The following is a 22,472-nucleotide window of genomic DNA, read 5'->3' on the forward strand; positions in this document are numbered from 1 at the left end:
AGTTGTAATTAATAGTTCTGTGGAAAATCGGGGAATACCATATTTTAAAATCCATGTATCCTGGAGATATCTTGGGTTGTTCTTTATAACATTTTTCAGTTATAGAGATAGTTTCCTTTTTACTTAGCATATTAGATATGTTAATAGTTCAAGAGCTGAAGAGTTGGCAGATACGAATAACAATATAGGAGGTGAAGAACTCAGAGATGATCATAAGTGTTGGAAGACAGTGGTACATGGACAGAGACAGGAAGTGGGGAGAACTGGTTGGGAGAGAGTGAAGAGGCTGTCCCTTTGCTTTCCCACGATGAGGATATAAACTAGATGGAGAGCTGGAGACATGGTTAGAAGGTTAGAGACTTTCTGGAGATTGAAAATCACCCATGGAAGTTAAAGAATTCAGGACATAGAATCTACCACAGTGGAAAAGTGTAGCAATGGAAATCAAAGGATCAAATATTGGGCTTTTTGAGATTTGGAAGAAGAGAAGCCAACAGAAAAGACATAGTCAGATAAGTAGAAAAAATAAAAACACCAAGAAACATGATGAAGGAAAAAGGTGAAGATAAACAAAATAATCAAATGTTCCATCAAAGTACAGAAAATAAAGGAGGCTATTTCAGCCAAGAGGTGGGACATAAAACAGGCTACAAGGGGTATGTGGATCACAGAAATTCACCATTTGGGAAGATTGCCTGATATGAGTCAATGCTCCTTTCTTATAACTTCAAAAGCAGTGTAAGAACTGAAGGCTCCTTTCTGCCTAAGGCTTGGTCCAGATCTAAGGAACCAAGGCAAACTCATAAGCCAATGAATGGACAGACCTTAAACATGTCATGAATAGAGCTAGTGTCGGGGAAGAGGAAGATTCTGGCTGCAAGCCAGAGGCCTGGCTCCATGAAGAATAGAAATTCTGGCGTGGCTGCTCAGCCTTTCTGTGTTCAGGGTTAGTGGCCAATTTCAACGTGGAAGGACCTTATCCAGAACCACAAAATGGATAGCTGCCCCCAAGTGAGCCATCCCATGGCAGAAGGACTAGTTTGGCAGGAAGCTTTAAGAAGGGTGGCAATTTGGTGTCAGAGTCTCTGCCAAAAAAAAAAAAAAAAAAAAAAAAAGCAACGCTGATGAGAGGAAATTTTAACTAACAGGAGAAAGCTCCATCCAGTAGAAAACTCAAATTTCTGTGCAACAGGTTGTGTGCCTGACTGCGCTCAAGCCTCAACAATGGCTTTTGGTGTCACAGGCTGAGGCTGCCTCTGTTTTCTTGTGTGTGTGTACACTTGCTCTTCCTCCCAGATAGGGGCTTCCTGGATGTGAGGTCATGACTGGAAGCCAGAGTGTCTTGTTTGAGTTTGGGCTGACCTCTTGGAGCATAGAAGAGCTTGCTCTTTGCCCTGATGAATGGTTGCCTATGAAACTAAATAGCCTCCAGTCCAAACCAGCTCACATGGGTAGCCTCCTCTTAAGTTTCCTTCTTTTCTTTGTCTCAACAAAAACCCCTCCAGTGAATGATCTGCCTCTCCTGTGTTAGCAGACCTGAGCTCTTCTAAAGATCACTATTTCAACACCACTTTGGATTTTCCCTGACTTTGCAAAGACTGTTGAGGAATAGTATTTACTTGCTTAGAGCTCTGAACAACTGGAGGACCTGTTGGCAATCCCATGGCCACTGGCCTCAAGGACAATATAAACCAGATGGGAAGACCATGTGGATGCTCAGGAAATAGCTACCATTGCAAAACAATAAAAATTAGGGTCACTGTGATTTAAAAGTGGGAAATGCTGGGTGATTTTAGGAAGTTGAAAACTTCACAGAAGAGGAAAGCTTACAGTTGGACCAAGGATTTGAGATCCACAAGAGCAAAGACACACAAGCGGGCCCACATAGATGTGCAATGGTGTTACTTTAGTGATACGCAACTGGCAACTGTAAATTCAGTTGTTCACTGAGAGAGCGGACACGGAGGAAAGTGGTGATGTCACCACTAGCCACCACTCTAAGACGCCAGTGACAACCATTTGTTCCACCAGGCAGGATAGAACTGTGAAGGCCTGTTTGTTCTTAGAGGAAAGAAGCAAGGACAGAAGCAAAGTGGGGTATTTTAGAGCTTGGCAGTGGTTCTAGGTGCTCCCTCGCTGCATCCAGAAACAAGCTGTCTGGTTTCTCCTCCTCAACATCTGCCCCTTTGCTGTTTTTCCCTTTTCTTGCCTCCTCCCTTTAGGCTAGGGCAGCACTTGATCAAAGAAGTCACTACCCAGGGCCATTCCTACCTTGGACACATGTAAGAGCTAACTCACCCAAACAAGAATGAGAGGCAGGTAAGGAAACACTTCTCACACTGCAAGTGTATCATTACAACACCCAGGGATCTTGTTGAAATGCAGACTCTGATTCCTTAGGTCTGGGTGGGACTTGAGATTCCTCATTTCTTATAAGTTCCCTGCTCATGTCAATTTGACTAGTCCTTGAGCCACACTAAGTGTAGCAAGGAGAATCACACATCACAATGCCAAGATTCTCCCCACAAAATTGTGGCCCTTCCTTCTGTCACTAACTTTATGGAAACAGTAACTGGAACCTTCATCTCTCCTGACAATGGGGCAAGGTAAGACTTCACTCTTGGGGCTTAGCTGGGTGATGGAATAAATACTGCCTACCCAGTAGCCCACCCAGGCTACCCACCTCTCTAACACCTTTGCCCAGCCCCCACTGCCTGACCTAGTCTCAAAGGAATTCCCAAAAGAATGATTCTCCCTTGGGCCATCTATTGTTCCTTGTGCAAGTAGGAGGAAAATTAAGCAAACCCACTTTTGCACACAAAGCTCTCCAGACAGATCTTCTACCTGTCCTTCCCACCCTCCTTTGGTGGTGGTCTCACCTGGATCAGTCCTTTCTCTTTGTTTAGGACCTGACTGCAGGAGGGACTCCTGTCCCTCAAGTCATTGACCTATAGTATGGCAACTTTCTGGGGAGAGCTGTGGCCACTGGCACTGTCTCCAGCTGCTTGTGAGTTGGATAGAGGAAGTGGGTATTGGTGGCTGGATCCTAGGGCAACTCCTGCTCTGCAGACCCTGGGGAGATGGGTTCATCTCTTTCTTTGGGCTTCTTCTGAGGTTTCGGGGAAAGTTTATGTAGACCTTCAGTGGCCTTGATTGAGGATAATGACCTGTAGGTTCTCAGTTAAGACAGTTTTAAAATACTAGCACTTAACAAAACTACACAGTTAAAACAGGAAAAATCCCAATCTGGAGAAAAATCCCAATCTGGATATATGTACAGAAATACTGTTAATCCAACCTACAGCCAGAAATATGGACCTTCTCTCAAGGGCAATGGGAAGAGCCTACTCTACTAGACATTGCCATGTCAAATATCTTATGTTATCCTCACAAGAGCCATTGCATTTAGCGAAAGTAAACGGAGGCTCAGAGAGGTTAGGTGTATTTAACAAGGCCACCCAGATTTAGGCTTTAGAGCTGGGGTACCAGCATGGGTCTCTTGGGCTCAAAAGCCTTTTCTCTTGCATAAAAGACAGGAGTGTATACCATGTATAATAATTTTGGGTCACACAGGCCTGAGTTTGAATCTATCTCTGTCCTTGGGCAAGTTACTTAATCTGAATGAACCTCTGTTTTTCTTATCAATAAAAAGGGAGACAATGTCTGCTTCTGGGGCTATTGTAGGATGAGATGAGAGGAGCAGGTCATGACTATGCCTGGCACTGAACCTAGGACTCAGAGCAGCTTGTGAATGTCACTCACTGTCCTTCCTTATTTCTTGAGGTTATTTCTGATGTTGGGGTTGGGTCTCCACTCCAAGAAGATACATACCAGTTAGCAGTGACTGGAGATTACAAGACACTGATAACATAACTAATTATCTGTTTTGGAATCTGTGCTAAAAATCTCAGCTTGCAGATGTTAAGGATGCAGCAAGACTGGAGCAAAGGACTGGAAGAAGAATAAGGACTCTGGAGTAAGAGAGCCATGAGTGCAAGAAAGGCCCTACCAGCTGTTCTGGGGAACATATACAATAGTCCCTTCTTATCCATGGTTTCACTTTCCACAGTTAACTGTGGTCCAAAAATATTAAATAGAACATTCCAGAAACAAACAATTTGTAAGTTTTAGTTTGCATGACGTTCTGAGTAGTGTGATGAAATCTCTCACCATCTCGCTCCATCTGCTCAGGGCATGAATCATTCCATCCATGCTACCTGCCTATTAGTCACTTAAGTAGTCTTCTCAGTTATCAGATTAAAAAAACCATAGGATATATAAAATTCAGTATGATCCACAGTTTCAGGAATCCACTGGGGTCTTGGACTGTATTCCCTGTGAATAAACGGGGACTACTGTACTTGATTTTGCAAGCAATCAGACTTGTGGAAGATTCTGAACAAGCTGGAGACTTGATGGACAGTGATGGGAACACTATGGGATGTTAGCTAGTCTGGAGATGGGAGAGTAATACAGAAAGATCAAGTGGGCAGTGTAACATAACAGAAAGAACTCTTGGAATAAAGTCAAAACAAGTGGATTCTGCTACTTTTCCAGCTGTGGAGCTTAGGCAGCTTACTTCAGCTATTGGGATTTAATTTCCCCCACCTGAAAAATAAGGCTTCATTACTAGACTGGGTCAAGCCGTGCCAGCACTGAAACGATCTGCTAGAATTCTACTCACTGCACTAATTCAAGCTTGCCATGATGAAGGGTAAAATTAACAGCATAAATTACAGAACATAGAGGAAGTTAAGGCATGGAAGATGTTCACAATGTTGGAATGACAGGGCTTAATGAATGATTCCACATGGGAGGACACAAGGAAGAGAGGAACCAAAGTGATTTTGAGTTTATCCTGGGATACTATGATCCTGGTAGTTCCAAAAGAAGGGACTGGTTTGGGAGAACGATGATGAGAACACTTTGAATAATATTGATTAAAACTGGAAATGAATCATTGTGTGCAGGCCTGGACCACGGAACGTGCACAACCCTGAGAGCGAGTGAGCACCTCCTTAAATGTGGCCCCCTAGGACCCTTACTCATCTCACAGTAGTTCCAGCCTGATCTTGTGGAAATATTTAGAAGCTGAAACAAAGGAGGGGCAGAAAAGAAGGGACTGTAAAGTTAAGCCTGGCCCTTACCTTCGACCAGTCTCCCACAGCTAAATGTGGAGGACAGTCTGTCCTGGCACAGGACTTGTGAGACGATGCCTTGGGTCCTTGGCACAATTCATCTGAGAGATTCAAAAAGCTGCCATCCGTTAGCAGCTGCCGACAGGTGACTCTTCTATTCTGAGTTCCCCCGCCACAAGTCCTGGAACACTAAGAAGACAAGAGGGGGTGAGGCGGCAGGCTTGGCCCACTCTATGTTAGTGCAGTGCAGGGCCTCTTACAATCATAATCACAGAGGGCCCTGGAGTGGCCAGTCTGCCCTACCTGCTGCCATTCTTCGATGTGCCAGCCAGGAGGGCAGTCAAACTGATTGCATGCTTGTAAAGCATGGGGCTTTTCATCTCGGCACTCCTCAGGAGGGGCAGGGGTCTCCCCTGGGTGCAGGCAGTACACATCTCGGGTCTGAATTCCAACTCCACAGGTAGCTGAGCAGGGCCCCCAAGAGCCCACATGCCACCTAAAACAGAAAACAAGTGGGGAAAGTTGAACAGTCCAATAAACCAGTGTGCAACCATCAGAGCATGAACAACATGAAGTTCTCCTCTGGGCTTCCAGACTTCACACCCTGTATACAGATTCTACAGTCACAGCATCTCCATCAATATACACAATTAAAACACAGAAATATAGTATTTAAAGGCAAGAAATGTCAGGAAAGTGTTTAAAGATCTTTCCCATTTGGGAAAGTCCAGAGTAAAAAGCAGATCTGTTCCCATCCTGTCCTACCACTATATATCAAAAATAAAATCCTGGTTTTGTTTTGAATGGAGCCCCAAGGCAATGATGATTTATATAGGTGTCAAAAGAAATTTTAAATGTTTAAAAGCACACTTCAGGAAATCCTCAGGGCACCTGGCTTCATTATTTGGAATATCCCTAAGAAAATTCTTTTATGTTAGGATTGGATTTACAACATATATATAATGTGATTCCTTTCCAATAAGATCTTGGAAAAAATCAGATTTTCTCATAAAACATCTGTAAAAACGAAAAACCAGGGCAGCCGCTTTCAACACATATTTCCAAGTTGCCTTCAAGGAAGATTCTCCCAATTTACACTCCCATCAGAAGCATTTGAGAGCACCTAGTTGCCCACACCCCTAACCACATTGGAGAATATCATTGAGAAAAGTCTCTGCCCATCTAATGGCTGAAAAATTACACATTATGGTTATTTTAATTTGTGGATATTTAATTAGCAAACACGAATTCTTCACTAGTTACTGTGGAGACACATCATGAGGAAACCATTTTTAAATGTTTAAAATGTTCATAAAAGGATGCTGGCTCCAGGGTAGTGTGTAATAGCACACACACAAAAATTAAATTGAATTACATTTTACAAAATGGAAGGAGATCATATAAACGTTTGACAACAGAGCAGAAAATAATTGTCCATTCATACAGCACAATGCTAGCAGCCATTAAAATAATAAAGCAGATGTATAGTTATTAACATAGAAATACAATCATGATATATTTTTAATAGAAAAGAAAAGCAGGTCATAAAATAATTTGTAGAGTATAATCCTATTTTTTACGCATTTATAAATGCATGCAGAAAAAAGTCTGAATAATTATTCATTAAAATGTTACCAGTGATGATATCTAACTATAGAATTTTTATTTTCTTTATTCTTGCTGATTTTTTCTCTGATTTTTATTAAAATAAGCACTCATATTGGAAAAAATATTATTTCTCTGAAAAAATCAATTAGTATTGAATCTAAAAATGATTCTCAGTTTTTCTCTTTTCTAATTTTCTATTATAAACATCTCCTACTTGTATAAATAAAAAGAAAATGAAAAATAGTATTTAATGCAAATAGGACAAAAGAATAAAAGTTTTATTTATGAAGGAAAAATTTCACAATGAAGATATAATCATACAAGTATGGAGATTAAATATAAAACATAAACTTGTAAAAAGCATGAGCTATGAAGTATAGGAAAAATGGATGAAAAAAATTAAAAAATTTAAAATCTTTAAAATACTTTGCTAAACCCTTAGCATATTAACAAGGCAGACATTAATAAGAATATGGGAGATTTAATAATATATTTGAAAATATGGGTAAATAGATAATTTTCTAAGGAATTACAAAAGTTCCATTCAAGAAAGGGACTGGACCTCACGAGTTTTGTGGTCAAGTCCTACAAATTTTCAAGAAACAGGTGAATTCCCATATTATCTTAAATGTTCCAAAATAAGAAGATGAAAATATTTTATTTTGTGCATATTATAAAGCTATTATAAAGCTAGCATATTATATTATATGTGCATATTATAAAAGCTAGAAAAAATCTGAACACAAAAGCTGACAAATATATATAAAGCAAACTTTTGCATGTGGTTATATATCCTAAATCCTAAATGAAAGTATAAATTCTAAGTAAAAAAGCTAGAAAAAATCTGAACACAAAAGCTGACAAATATATATAAAGCAAACTTTTGCATGTGGTTATATATCCTAAATCCTAAATGAAAGTATAAATTCTAAGTAAAAAAGAAGCAAAGTAATCAACAGATTAAAACAATACAGGGTCTGTGATGTGGTCGGAAGGTTTGTGTCACCAACAAATTCAAATGCTGCCCTAAACCCCAGCATGATGGCATTTGGAGATAGGACCTTTGAGAGGTAATTAGGGTTAGATGGGGACATGAGGGTGGGGCCCTCATGATGGGATTAGTGCCTTTGTAAAAAGAAACACTAGGGAGCTTGCTCTCTCTCCACCATGTGAGGACACAGCAAGACATCTGCTGTCTGAAAGTCAGGAAGAGAGCCCTTACCAAAAACTGAACCCTTTAGTCTTGGACTTTCCAGCCTCCAGACTGTGACAAAATAAAGTTCCGCTTTGAAGCCGCCCTTATGGTATTTTGTTATGGCAGTGTGAGGTGACTAATTCAGTATATTTTCTGACCACAGTGGAACTAAATTAGATAAACCCCAAATACTTAGAAATTATGCTGTAATCTTCTAAATTGCCCATGGGCCAAAGAAGAAATCACAAGGGAAAGTAAATAGTATTTTTAAATGCACATTAATAGAAATATCAAATGTCAAAATTTGTGGAATTTAGCTAAAGCCATGATTAGAAGAAAATCAATAGCCTTAAATGATATATTTAAAAAGTTTGACAATAATAATCTAAGTAACCACTTCAAGAGGTTAAAAAAAGAATAGCAATTACATCCCAAAAAAAGTAGAAGAAAGGAAACAATAAACATGAGAATAAAATGAACGAATTAGAAAATGAAACAAAAAGTTGGTCCTGGCTGGGTGCAGTGGCTCATGCCTGTAATCCCATCACTTTGGGAGGCTGAGGTGGGTGGGTCACCTGAGGTCAGGAGTTCAAGACCAGCCTGGCCAACATGGTGAAACCCCATCGCCACTGAAAACAAAAATTTGCTGGGTGTGGTGGTGCACGCTTGTAATCCCAGCTACTTGGTAGGCTGAGGCATGAGAACTGCTTGAACCCAGGAGGCGGAGCTTTCAGTGAGCCGAGATCAGGCCACTGCACTCCAGCCTGGGTGACAGAGGAAGACTCTGTCTTTAAAAAAAAAAAGTTGGTCCTTCAAAAGACTAATAAGATTAATAAATTATTGATAAAATATGAAGAAAAAAGAGAGAAGGCACACATTATAAAATCAGGAATTTAAGGGGGGACATTTTTGGCATAAAAAAAGTACAGTAAGTAATGAAAAACATTATGTCAATAAATTTGAAAATGAACTGAAAAAATTCCTACAAAAACCAACTTATCAAAACTAACATACAAGTGAAGAGAAATTGGAAGTATTATATCTATTAAGTTAAATTTGTAATTTAAAGTATTTAAAAAATAAACTCCATGTCAGATGGCTTCCTTGGTGAAATTCTACTAAACATTTAAGGCATAAACAATTCCAACCTTATATAAACTCTCTAAAAAATATAAGAAGGAAAAGTTCCCAACTCATTTAAGCCAATGTCACTCATAAACAGATTTAAAAATCCTAAATAAAATATTAGCAATCAAGTGATAAAGTGAAAAATAATGTTACATGGTGACCAATCTGGGTTTATTCCAGGAAGGCAAAATTGGTTCAACCTTGGAAAATCAATCAGTGTCTATGACATAGCAAACTATAGGAAAAAATTCATATAATCATTTCAATAGAGACAGAAAAACATTTGTAAATTTTAACAGATATTCATGATAAAAAACATTTTTAATTTGAATTAGCACATCCAAAAAAGCAAGGGCTTGGGGGTGGGAAGGTGAGAGAGGGCTGAAGAATAGAGCAAAATATCTAATTGAGCACCCCTTTGTTACAAAAAATAGCAATACTAGTTAAAGACAGACATAAGGGTAAGACATTCCCCCATACGAACGAAACATCTCAGTTGACCAGAAATCAATGTAAACACACAGTGCTAAAGCACTAAGTTATGAAACAGAATATGTAATATAAAACAAAATATATGTTTGAATGTACTGAGAGAATAAACTCTGATAGAGATTTTGAGAATAAGTTAATGATGGGATCATTGAAATTAGGCAAACAAAAAAAAGTAAGGAAATTGCCAACTCCAGAGAAAAAATTTGCACCCTAAAGAAAATGTAACCATAACAAAAAATTAAATGTCTTAGCTGTGAAATGCTTTTTTTAAATGACAGCTTTATTGAGATACAGTTTACATAACATAAAATCTACCCTTTTAAAGAGTAGCAATGCTCCTCCTATAAAATAGCTCTAGCCTAGTTCTAGGCGTTTTTAGATACTAAACACCTGACCATGGTGGAACGCCTGACCATGACCCATCAGATGACCATGTGACAAGCTGCTTATTGTAAAGGGGACATTATCTATCTGCAAAGTCATATAGTTAGATGTGACCAGCAGTGGCCCACCACTGAGTGGAAGTGGTATATGGGACCAGGCATTGGTGGTGAGTGCATCATTGTAAAAAGTCTAGTGATGGTAATGGCCACAAGTGTCCAGAAATATCTAACCAGACATGACTCTGGTATGACTTTGTGTTTTCTTTCAATTTAATCTCCCTTGGCTCCTGAAAAATTTATAAACTTAGTTCTCCAGCCTATTATTTTTGTGGACCACTTAGTATCTTTCTAGTAAGTTTATTATTAGCTCAAGTTAAGCACAATTAGTTTATACTGCTTGTACCTAGGAACCCTGATTACAGATATAAGGTGATACAAGTTTTAGATTATTTTTGAATTCTAGAAATTTTACATTCAATTAACATGCAAAAAGACAAAATCAATATATAAATTAGTATTTCTATTCATTTAGCACTGATCCTTGACTTTTAACATACGTAATGATAATTTTAAAAAATTTTATTTTAGGTACATGTGCAGGTTTGTTATATAGGTAAATTGCATGTCACGGGGATTTGGTGTACAGATTATTTCATCACCCATATAAATAAGCATAGTACCTGGTAGGTACTTTTTCAATCCTCTCCCTTCTCCAACCTTCCACCCTGAAGTAGACCCTGATGTCTGTTGTTCCCTTCTTTGTGTTGATGTATTCTCAATATTTACCTTCTACTTATAAGTGAGAACATGTGGTATTTGGTTTTCTGTTCCTGCATTAGTTTACTTAGGGTAATGATCTCTAGCTCCATTTATGTTGCTGCAAAGGACATGATCTCATTCTTTTTCTATGGCTGCATAATATTCCATGGTGCATATGTACCACATGTTTTTAAATCCAGTCTACCGTTGATGCGCATTTACGTTGATTTCATGCCTTTGCTATTGTGAATAGTGCTGTGGTGAACATATGTGTGCATGTGTCTTTATGGTAGAATGATTTATAATTCTTGGGATATATATCCAATAATGAAATTGCTGGGTCAAACGGTAATTTTTTTAAGTTCTTTGAGAAATTGCCACACTGCTTTCCACAATAGCTGAATTAATTTACATTCCCACCAGCAGCGTATAAATGTTCTCCTTTCTCTGCAACCTCACCAGCATCTGTAATTTTTTGACTTTTTAATAATAGCCATCTGACTGGTGAGAGATGGTATCTCGCTATTGTTTTGATTTGCATTTCTCTAGTGATGAGTGATGTAGAGCATGTTTTCATATGCTTGTTGGCCACATGGAGGTCTTCTTTTGGAAAGTGTCCGTTCACATCATTTGCCCACTTTTTAAAGGGATTGTTGTTTTTTTGCTGAATTTGTTTCTTACAGAGTCTAGATATTAAGCTTTCATTGGATGCATAGTTTGCTAATATTTTCTCTGATTCTGTAGGTTGTCTATTTACTCTGTTGATAGTTTCTTTTGCTGTGCAGAAGCTCTTTAGTTTAATTATGTCTCATTTGTCAATTTTTGTTTTTGTCGCAATTGCTTTTGGCATCTTTGTCATGAAATCTTTGCCAGAGCCTATGTATAGAATGTTATTTCCTAGGTTATCTTCCAGGGTTTTCATAGCATAACTATAAATGTTTATAACAAAAGTCTAGAGTTGTTCAGTATGTCTATCCTTTTATTGACCAAGATGAAAGGATTTCTCAGCTATCTTGAACTACTTTCATCTGTTACTATTGTTAAGAATTCTGTTTTTCCTGACTTTTCCATTCTTCTCATTCTAATTATTTCCTGTGTTTTTGTGAGCATTTATTTTGCTTGTTATACTTTTTATTCTGTTTTCCCCTCTGTTATATTTTATTTTTAGGTCTACCCTTAGAATTTTAAAGGCCCTATTTAACAACTCTAGACTTAACCAAAATCATTTCCATCTTAACAAATCGTATAAGGGCCTAAAGCACTTTAATTAATCAACCTCTCTGAGTTTTACAAGGCTTTGTTGGACAATATTTCTTTTTTCAAATGGATAAATCAGAAACTGTTATTGGTTTCCATAGTCAATAAACTTTTTTAGATTAAACATCTTTACAAAATACTTCGGTCATCATTCATTCTTATATCTCAGACCTTCCTTCTAGGATCATTTTCCTGCTTAATGAATAAATTCTTTAAAATTGTCTTTAGTGAAAATTTGCTGGTAGTGCAATTTCCTGGTTTGGTTCACCTAGAATACTTAACATAATATTAGTAAATATTTATTGATTACCTACGATGTGCCAAGCTCTTTTTAAAGTATATGTATTAACTCATTTAACTGTTGTATAACCTTACTATAAGACTACTTTGTTGACACCTGCTGCATAAGGAGATACTATTACAATTTGAAAATATCCCTATTTCATCTTTAAAATGTTGTTTTAATACGTATACAATTCTAGGCTGACAGTGATTTTTTTTCTGAGTCATTTGAAGATAATGCTTCATTATCTCTCATGAGGAAAAATGTCAGTTTTTGTTATTGTTCCTCTCCTGGATCTTTTCTATATCTCTGACTTTGAGATTTTCTTTGTCTTTACAGTTCTAAAGTTTAACAACAATGTATCTGAGTGTGTATTTTTTTTTTCCCTGCTTGGGATTTGCTGTGACTCTCGATTCTTAGGTTTCATAGGTTTCATATTTTTTCATTAATTCTGAAATATTCCCTGTTATTATCTGTTTGATAAGTCTGTTTTTTCTTTTTAGAATCATGAAGTCCTTTTTATCATTTTTCACAGTATAAGGCACTTATTTTTTCTTTTAATATCATTCTTTTTTAAAGGCAAAGGAATCACAAGTGAATGCACTAATCATGATCCATCAGAATGACAGACGCTTACCTACAAGAACATTTCCTAACTTCTTTCTGAATCTGTCACCACTGGGTATTACTGCTATTTTTTTACTTAAAAAGTGGGAGAATTTAATATGATTCTCTCTTCTTTTTCAAAATTGAATTTATAGAAATGTAAGGGGTACAAGTGCAGTTTTGTTACATGGATATATTGTAAAGTGATAAAGTCTGGACTTTCCCTGAAACCAATACCAGAATAATGTACATTGTACCCATTAGGTAATTTCTCATCCCTTACCCTCCTCCCACCTGTCTGACTCTCCAAATTCTATTCTACACTCTATGTTCATGGGTTCACATTATTTAGCTCCCACCTGTAAGTGAGAACATGTGAAATTTGACTTTCCACTTCTGAGTTATTTCACTTAAGATAATGGCCTCCAGTTCCATCCATGTTGCTGCAGAAGACATGTTTCATTCTTTTTATGACTGAATAGTATTCCATTGTGTACATTTTCTTTATCCAATCATTTGTTGATGTGACTCTCTTTTCTTAGCATACTTTTGGGGGTATTTTTGGATGAATTATTTTACTTATTAAGTTCTGGAGGAAGGAGATTTAATTTTCATTACTGCATTCAATTATTTCCACCTCGTCTCTCCCTTGACACATGGGGATTATGGGGATTACAATTTCAGATGAGATTTGGGTGAAGACACAAAGCCTAACCATATCATTTCAACCCCTCTCACAAATCTCATGTCCATTTCACATTTCAAAACCAATCATGCCTTCCCACAGTCCCCAAAGCTTTAATTCATTCCAGCATTGACCTAAAAGTCCAAGTCCAAAGTCTCATCTGAGACAAGGCAAGTCCCTTCTACCTATAAGCCTGTAAAATCAAAATCAAGTTAGTTACTTCCTAGATATAATGGGGGTACAGGCATTGTGTAAATACATCCATTCCAAATGGGAGAAATTGGCCCAAACGAAGGGGCTGCAGGCCCCATGCAAGTCTAAAATTTAGCTGGGCAGTAAAATCTGAAAGCTCTGAAATGATCTCCTTTTGACTTCATGTCTCGCATACAGGTCACACTGATGCAAGAGGTGGGCTCCCATGGTCTTGGAAAGCTCTGCCCTTGTGGCTTTGCAGGGTACAGCCCCCCTCCCAGCTGCTTTCATGGGCTGGTGTTGTCTGCAGCTTTTCCAGGAACACAGTGCAAGCTGTCAGTGGGTCTACCATTCTGGGGTCTGGAGGATAGTGGCCCTCTTCTCACAGCTCCACTAGGCAGTGTCCCAGTGGGGACTCTGTGTAGGGGTTCTGACCCCACATTTCCCTTCTGTATTGCCCTAGCAGAGGTTCTCCATGAGGGCTCCACCCTTGCAGCAAACGTCTGCCTGGACATCCTCTGAAATCTAGGCAGAGGCTCCCAAACCTCAATTTTTGACTTCTGTGCACCTGCAGGCCCAACACCACGTGGAAGCCACCAAGGCTTGGGGCTTGCACCCTCTGAAGCAATGGCCTGAGCTGTATGTTGGCTCCTTTTAGCCACGGCTGGGATGCAGGGCACCAAGTTCTGAAACTGCACAAAGCAGCAAAGGCCCTGGGACTAGCGCATGAAACCAACTTTTCCTCCTAGGCCTCTGGGCCTGTGATGGGACGGGCTGCCATGAAAACCTCTGATGTGCCCTGGAGACATTTCCCCCATTGTCTTGGCAATTAACATTTGGCTCCTTGTTACTTATACAAATTTTTGCAGCAGGCTTGAATTTCTCCTCAGAAAATGGGTTTTTCTTTTCTATTGCATTGTCAGGCTGCAAATTTTCTAAACTTTTATGTTTTGCTTCCCTTTTAAACATAAGTTGCAATTCCAAATCATCTCTTTGTGAATGCATAAAACCAAATGCTTTTTAGAGCACCCAAGTCACCTCTTGAATGCTTTGCTTCTTAGAAATTTCTTCTGATATAGGGTGATATACCCTATATCACCCCCTCAGGTTTAAAGTTCCACAGACCTGTAGGGCAGGGGAAAAATGCCACCTCCTGTTTTCTTTTTGAAACTCCATTTTTATATATGATAAACTTTCTCAATATTTCCTCTGTATCTACCTTTTGTGGATATTTTACATATTTTATGTATTCTCCATGCTTTATTCTGGGTAATTTTTTCAGCTTTCTCTTCCATTTTACCTGTTTACTCCAGCACATAACTTTTAAATTTCAATCACTATATTTTTAACTTCTAGATATTCTCTTAGCTGAACCATATAAACTGCCAATATTTGACCATTTTTGACCAAATAGAAAGTTTCAGATGGTTCAATGTGATAATCTGTTCTTCTAAACAATCTTCCAAGTATTTTTGATAGTTTATTGTTCATAGCATAGATTTTTAATTTCCTGTTTTATATATATAAATATTTAAAATAAATACATTTATATTCTGTACCTGATAATTCCAATTTATGATGCTCTGTGTATCTGATTCTGTTTTTTCCCCCACTGACTCTCACACATTGTTTCTTCATGTGTTTTTAAAAAATTTTGATTATGAGCTAATGCTCATTATGTCTTTGTGGGAATTTTAAGGTTTGGGTAGAAGATACATTCCTCCTCACAGGATTTACATCACCTCTATCAAGACCAGTATGAATTAATTTTTTGGATCACATAGAGTGAATATAAACCCTACTCCTACATAAAGGGCTACTTGTAGCTCTTTAGATTCTCAGGGGGAGCCTTTCTGATTCCTTCCATTCAGAGGCAGACCTGAGACAGACAGTTCTCCTTGCAATCTCTCTTTACAGGATGGATTTCATTTTTTGAATTTGCCTTTCCATTGAGGTAGACCCTGCCTTTGTATGGGGAATCTCCATTCTATTCCTTACCTTCTGAAGGTCTAAGGACTTGTCTATCAGGCAAGAGATCTTAAATCCAAAAAGTGTAGGTTACTGAGACTGACAACTGTCCCCACTAAGGCAATGCTTCAGCCTGTTTTTGGCTTCTGAGAATTTCTCTTACTTTCTTACAAGCTTAGTTCTGCATTTCAAGATATGTTTTACATATTTTACCCAGTATTTTAGAGGTATTTAGCAAAAAGCCTTTAAGGATATCAAGTCCATCATATGGTTAGAAATTGATGTATACAGTCACATACTTGAAATAATAGTTCAGCAAGTTTAGCTCTATGGTGATCATGATTTTCCCTCAGTATTCTGAAGATATTATTCCTTTGTCTTCCAGAAACTCCAGTTGTTGATAAGTTGTTTGTAGTTAATCTGTTTTTCATGAGTGGTAGCTTTTAAGATTTTCTTATCATCCCTGATTTTCTGTAGTTTCACTATTTCATATCTATGTGGGGATTTATTTTCACTTGTTTCTCTTGATACTAGGAGTGGATATTTTTTTCTTAAGTTTTAGTAAACAGTTTACTTCATATCTTGATTCTCTGACGTTACTTCCATATTTCTTAATTTTCTTCTCTTTCCCCAAATCATCAACTATTTTTCTTTTATCTTAGAAACTGAACTGTCATTTGCTACAATTGCTTTGGGACCTCAAGCTCGAAATAACCACAAGTGCAGCTCCATTCACCACCTCATGTTTCCATTCCTTTCCTAGCCTAGGTAGTTGTTTTCTTACTTGTGTCTTTGATAGGCCCTCTTTTATACTGCATCTACCATTGATCTGTATTTGGAACAGAATATGATGTTACAACACCATCTTAATTGGAAGTCTATCAATTACTTAGACTATAATTGATAATATCTAAATTCCAGAAGTTTTGAATGTGAGTGAAGTCACCGAAAGTAGATACATGGGTCATATTTGGATGACAATTGGAATATATAGCTAAATAATTAGAAGTCTTCTGTTTCATGATTAAAACAATTCAGTCAAAATTTGTAAGTTTATTGATGTGACTTCAGGATGATCATCTTTTGAGCAAGTGTATAGCTAGATAAATCAATTAGAGTCACTAGGAACTGGAGATGGAGCTGTTTTTATTTAAGAAATGGGCAACAATTTCTTATTCACAGACAATGAACTCAATAAAGAATTGTTTTTTATATTAAGAAATAGATAACAAGCTGGTACAGAAACACATCACTATTGCCTCTTGCTTTCCTCCTTTCTTCCCTAGCAGTGTTGAATCCTGTTAGAGAAGAAGGCTCTCCTCAGACTAGTGGGACCATTATGTAACCCAGCATGTTTCTACAAGCTGCTGGCTCTCTCCTGGAAAAAGCAAACTCCATAAATAGCAGGCACTCAGCAGTTATAGGATAGATCAGGGGGAGTAACCCCATAAAAGCAAATAAACATCCAACACCCCACCTTGGAGAGCCCAGGCTAATACATCAAATACATTTGCCTTTGGGTAAATAAAGATCCACTGGCTGTCCAACCCAATCTCAGTGGTAAGTTTCACCCTGGGGTGATATTTTACTGCTATTGCCCTTGGAGTCAGTAAATATTTGTATGGAAAATATTATGCAACACCCTGTTCCTGTTATTCCTACACCACTAGTTTCTAGAGCCTAAAACATTTTTGTAAACTTACCTTTATTTTGGCATCAAACCTTTGTCTCTGCTGGTTTTTTTCCAATATAACTCTCAACCTTTGAAAAGTTTATTAAATTTGCAACTTTGAAATGAGGAATAGTATTTCCTTTCACATAAAAACAGACTCTTAATTTTGCAAAGTGGCCAAGACATGTTGTCTGCTCTATTATTCCTAGCTTGGAAGCTCTGTGGGCAAGAGATTGCTGAGGAAGAGAATGTGTAAGAACTCTCACTGAGGCACAGTGATGAGAGAAAGGGGATACTGTACACAGGCTGATGCATGAATAAACCAGTAAGCTTTCTTCAGTAAATTTAAGACACAATTTCTAGATTTCTAGATTTGTTGCTAAATCTTGTTCTGGTTTGGTGGGCAATGAAAGAGCATTGCAAACTAAACTCAACCCTGCCTTGACCTCCTGGGCAGGTCAAACTAAGGCTGTCATCCTTAAAACTAAAACCCCAAGCACTTCATACTACTCATGTGTGGACATAAGGAGTGTTACAAAAGGACTAGACATAATTTTAAGATATGAGTGAAAAATGCAACCTGAAAGCACTACTCAAAAATGAAAGATTGGAGCTTAGGGGACCTCGGTGATCATAAAGGCCACCACCTTTCTTCATTATTCATATTAAGAAACAGGGTCCAGAGAGCTAAGGAACTCACCTGAAATTCCTTGAGAGACGTGGAACCGGGGCTCTATCCCATGTCCCTGATCCATTTCCAATTTTCTTTTGACTTTTGAGAGTTCCTTGCTATCAAGTGTCTCAGGTTAGGATCCTATCTCACATTCTGTTGAACTTCATTTTACCAGTGAGATGTGAGCCAATGATTACTTTTATGGGAGAGAATTAACTAATGTCATAGTAACAAAGGTCTCTAAGAGGCAGAGGGCATAGTGTGTGCAAAGGTCCAAATGGCATGAATGAGCAGCAGTGTGGGTCATGGTGCATAATTTGCTGTGGCTGCTGAGCAAGTTCCTTAGGGTGAGCCTGACTGTGTGTGTGTGTGTGTGTCTGTCTGTCTCTGTCTCTCTGTCTCTGCCTGTCTCTGTGTGTGTGTGCGTGTGCGTGTGTGTGTGTGCGTGTGTGTGTGTGTATGTGGTAGAGGTGACAGGAGATGTGGTTTAAGAGTTGGATCCAGGGTCACAAAGGCATTTATATGCTGTTGTGGGTTGAATTGCCTTCCCACAAAAGATGTGGAAGTTATAACCCCCAGTACTTGTGACTGTGACCTTATTTGGAAATAAGTTCTTTGCAGATGATCGAGTGGAGGTCATTAGAGTAGGCCCTACTCCAATATAAGTGATGTCCTTATGTAAAGGAGAACTGTGGACACAAAGACACAGAGAAGGAAAACAATATGAAATCACAGGGACAATGCCATTCACAAGCCAAAGAATGCCAGAGGTTACCTGCCAGGAGAAAGCCATGGAACAGAGGCTCCCTCACAGCTCTAAGAAAGAATCGACACCGCGGACACCTTAATTTTGGACTTCTGGTCTCCAGATCTGGGAGACGATAAATTTCTGTTCTTTAAGCCACTCCGTTTCTGGTGCTTTGTTATTGCAGCCCCAGGAAAAGAAACACATGCCAAAGTAGAGAATGTGGATTTTAATCCATAGATAAAGGAGTGTTGTTGAAGGTTTCATGCAGAGGCACACACAGTCATTTTGCAACTTAGAAAGATAAAGATCTTTCATAGTCATGTGTGTGCACATGGATCAGAGCAGGAAACAAGAGAGGCAAGAGTTCATTTAGAAACTTTTGAAACAGTTCAGGTAAAACATATCTGAATTAAGGCAGTGGCAGTTACACATTATTAGGACAAATTCATCAAGTATTGAAAAGTAAATGGTCAAGAATCTCAAGTTCATATTATCAGAGAACTAAAACCATAAAAGGCCACTTTATGTGATTCCACTCAAAAAAGAAATTCAGGTTTCATGATAAAGTGGAGGAAAATGTTTTAGTCTTGAAAATTTAAATTAAAAATTATAAAATCAAGTTATCTTATCTTGAACATAATTGTGGTTGTAACGCCAACTTTATGCACTAATTCTTAGAATGGCAGAGAATGAATTGTAAATTGTTTCATATTTTGGCTTTCTTTTCTGAAAAAATTATATGATGACACATTATGGCTACCTTCACTTCCAGAGCAAGAGTGTAACAGTTATTTCCACAAAAATAAAACTGAGAGTTTCATCAATGTTCTTAGGGCCTCTCTTTTCATCCTGTGATATGCAAATCATTCTCATTTGAAGTGCCTTTCATGTTGTTATCATTTTCATTTTCTCTGTTTTAGTTGTTACTTGGCTAGAAACAGGACAGAACTCTGATGAAGACTAGCTTTATGTCAATCTGCAGTAAGATTTAAATCTAGAAATAAAATATACCCCAACGTATTGGGTTGTATTTTCTTCTTTTTACTCTTCTTTGTTAATGGCTAGCAATATATCATACCTAGCTGGGCGTGGTCACTCATGCCTATAATCCTAGGGGCTTGGCAGGCTGAGATGAGAGGATATCTTGAGCCCAGGAGGTCAAGGCTGTAGTGAGCCATGACTGCACGACTGCACTCCAGCTTAGATGACAGAGAAAAACCTAATCTCTAAAAACACTTAAAAATTTTTAAAAAGTAGTGATGCACATGGCTCATTCCTGTAATCCCAGCAACTTGGGAGGCTGAGGCAGGAAGATCACTTAACCCCAGGAGTTCAAGGCTGCAGTGAACTGTGATCATACCACTGCACTCTAGCCTGAGCAACAGAGAGAGACCCTATCTCAAAAAAAAAAAAACAAAAAAAAAACACACACTTAGCCAAATTGTAGTCACAATTTTAAGTCTGTGCAAATTTGAAACCATTTTTTTTTTGTAGTCATCTTTCTAGAAAGAGAGTACTGGCTAGAGTAGACAAAGGGGATGGCGAGTGGAGGGACTGGAAATCAGGAGACCAGCTCTACTAGTAGCATGATATGTGGGCTCCCACAGCCTCCATTTGGCCATCCAGAAACGGCAGAATTTGGACTAGATGACATCTCATGAGAAATGCTCCATGTTTGGGCTTTATGTTGTAGTATGCAATTTATTTAGTGTATGCTCATGGAGAAGTCACCAATTACCCAAAAATCCTAAATTTCAGTTTTCATATACGAAAACAAGAGCCTTTATTTATATATTTATTAGCACATTTCTGAAAGAATGTGAGGCTATTAATAAGAATAGTACTAGCTACTTTTCACCAAAAAGAGACTTAGGGCAGTGATTTTCAAATTTTTGCACAGCAAAACACCTGATATAGTGCAGGCATAAGTTGTGAACAGGTTCATCCACTGTTTTAAATAAAACAGTACATAGAAAAGGATTTATGGGCCAGGTGCGGTGGCTCACGTCTGTAATCCCAGCACTTTCGGAGGCTGAGGCAGGCGAATCACTTGAGGTCAGTTTGAGATCAGCCTGGCCAACGTGGCAAAATCCCATCTCTGTGAAAAACAGAAAAATTAGCTGGGTGTGGTGGCATATGCCTGTAGTCTCAGCTACTCAGGAAGCTCAGGCAGGAGAATCACTTGAACCCAGGAGGCAGAGGCTGCAGTGGGCCGAGACTGTGCCGTTGCACTCCAGCCTGGGCAACAGAGTGAGACTCCATCTCAAAAAAAAAAAAAAAAAAAAAAAGAAAGAAAGGAAGAAAAGGATTTATGGATTGTAGAACTCTTAAAGCTGCTCTGCAAAATACTGGAGCATCGGGGCCATGGTTGGGAAAGCAGTATTCCTGAAGGAGACACTGAGCATTTTTCAAAAGATAGTAGAGGTGCACTGATATTCATGGCTACAAATATAGAAAGGGATTCAACTATTTTGATAAAGAATGTTGTTGGTGGCCGGGTGGGGTGGCTTATGCCTGTAATCCCAGCATTTTGGGAGGCCGAGGCAGGTGGATCACCTGAGGTCAGGAGTTTGAGACCAGCCTAGCCAACATGGTGAAACCCCATCTCTACTAAAAATACAAAAAATTATCTGGGCATGGTGGCAGGCACCTGTAACCCCAGCTACTCGGGAGGCTGAGGCAGGCGAATCGCTTGAACCCAGGAGGCGGAAGTTGCAGTGAGCCATAAGATTGTGCCATTGCACTCCAGCCTGGGCAACAAGAGCGAAATTCCGTCTCAAAAAAAAAAAAATAAAGTTGTTAGTGTCATATAAACAATAAAAAGGAAACGATGATATTTGCAGATTCACATGGAGGCAGGCTTTAAATCGAGGATGCTCAAATGGAATTGTGGTGGGCTGGATCCCTAGTTTTAAATAATTTTCTTAAAAGATTTATAATTGATCTAATTGTCTCCATTTTGTTCTCCCCATTTCTGTGTTTGAGTAATCTTTTTAAAATGTAAATCTGATGTACTACTTCATTGCTCAAACCCTCCAATGGCTTCCCAATGACTCTCTGGATGAAGTCCAAGTGCTTACCGTGGCCCTTGCCCATTCCTATCTCATCTGATGACACACTGATTTCCTTTCTCTCCAGTTCCTTGAGCACACTGAGCTCTTTCTTTCCTTGGGGCCTTTGCACATACTGTTCCCTCTGCCCAGAACACTCATTCCTCTACACCTCTCTTGGCAGATTCCTGCCTGTGTTTACGTCTTAAATAACTTCCTCAGGAATGACCTGCACCAACCTCCCCGGTTTCCCTGCCCCATCAATTTATTTTAGGTCCTCATAGTATTCTTGCTCTTGAGATGCTGTTTATTTAACATCCACCTCGTGCCCCATCCCCAGATCAAATTTAAGAAAACAGTTTACAAAATGATATAGTACATGATTCCAATGTCATGGGGAAATATGTTGAGAAATATAACTATGTTTTGCCCCCTCCCTGTATTTTCCCCTGTGCCTTGCTCCTGTTCAGGAAGGTGGTTATCTGTTTCCATCTTCACTGCCTCAGGGAAGGGATGTAGCAGGGGAGGAAAACAGAAACCCCAGCTTTTCCAACAGTATCTAATTCAGTGGTTCCAATATTAGAACAGAAAAAACTGAGAAACATAGATAAATAATTCGGATTACTATGTGCCAT

General features: G+C 38.7%; 1 protein-coding gene across 9 annotated transcripts in view; it reads right to left on the reverse strand.

Annotated features, from left to right (window-relative positions):
- The window catches only part of ADAMTSL3 (ADAMTS like 3), a 388,887-nt gene that overhangs the window by 95,371 nt on the left and 271,044 nt on the right, over positions 1 to 22,472 (reverse strand). For all 9 annotated transcript variants that reach the window (XR_010123993.1, XR_010123994.1, XM_054451684.2 and 6 more), the window contains 2 exons: positions 5,442 to 5,634; positions 5,148 to 5,327 (listed from right to left, as the gene is read on the reverse strand). Coding sequence is in view for 7 of the 9 variants with exons in the window: in XM_054451684.2 (XP_054307659.1) it covers positions 5,148 to 5,327; positions 5,442 to 5,634 (373 nt within the window). In the remaining 2 variants the exon portion in view is untranslated. The remainder of the gene's footprint in view (positions 1 to 5,147; positions 5,328 to 5,441; positions 5,635 to 22,472) is intronic.

This window comes from Pongo pygmaeus, chromosome 16, assembly GCF_028885625.2.
Source record: "Pongo pygmaeus isolate AG05252 chromosome 16, NHGRI_mPonPyg2-v2.0_pri, whole genome shotgun sequence".
In the NCBI taxonomy this organism is placed as follows: Eukaryota; Metazoa; Chordata; class Mammalia; order Primates; family Hominidae; genus Pongo; species Pongo pygmaeus.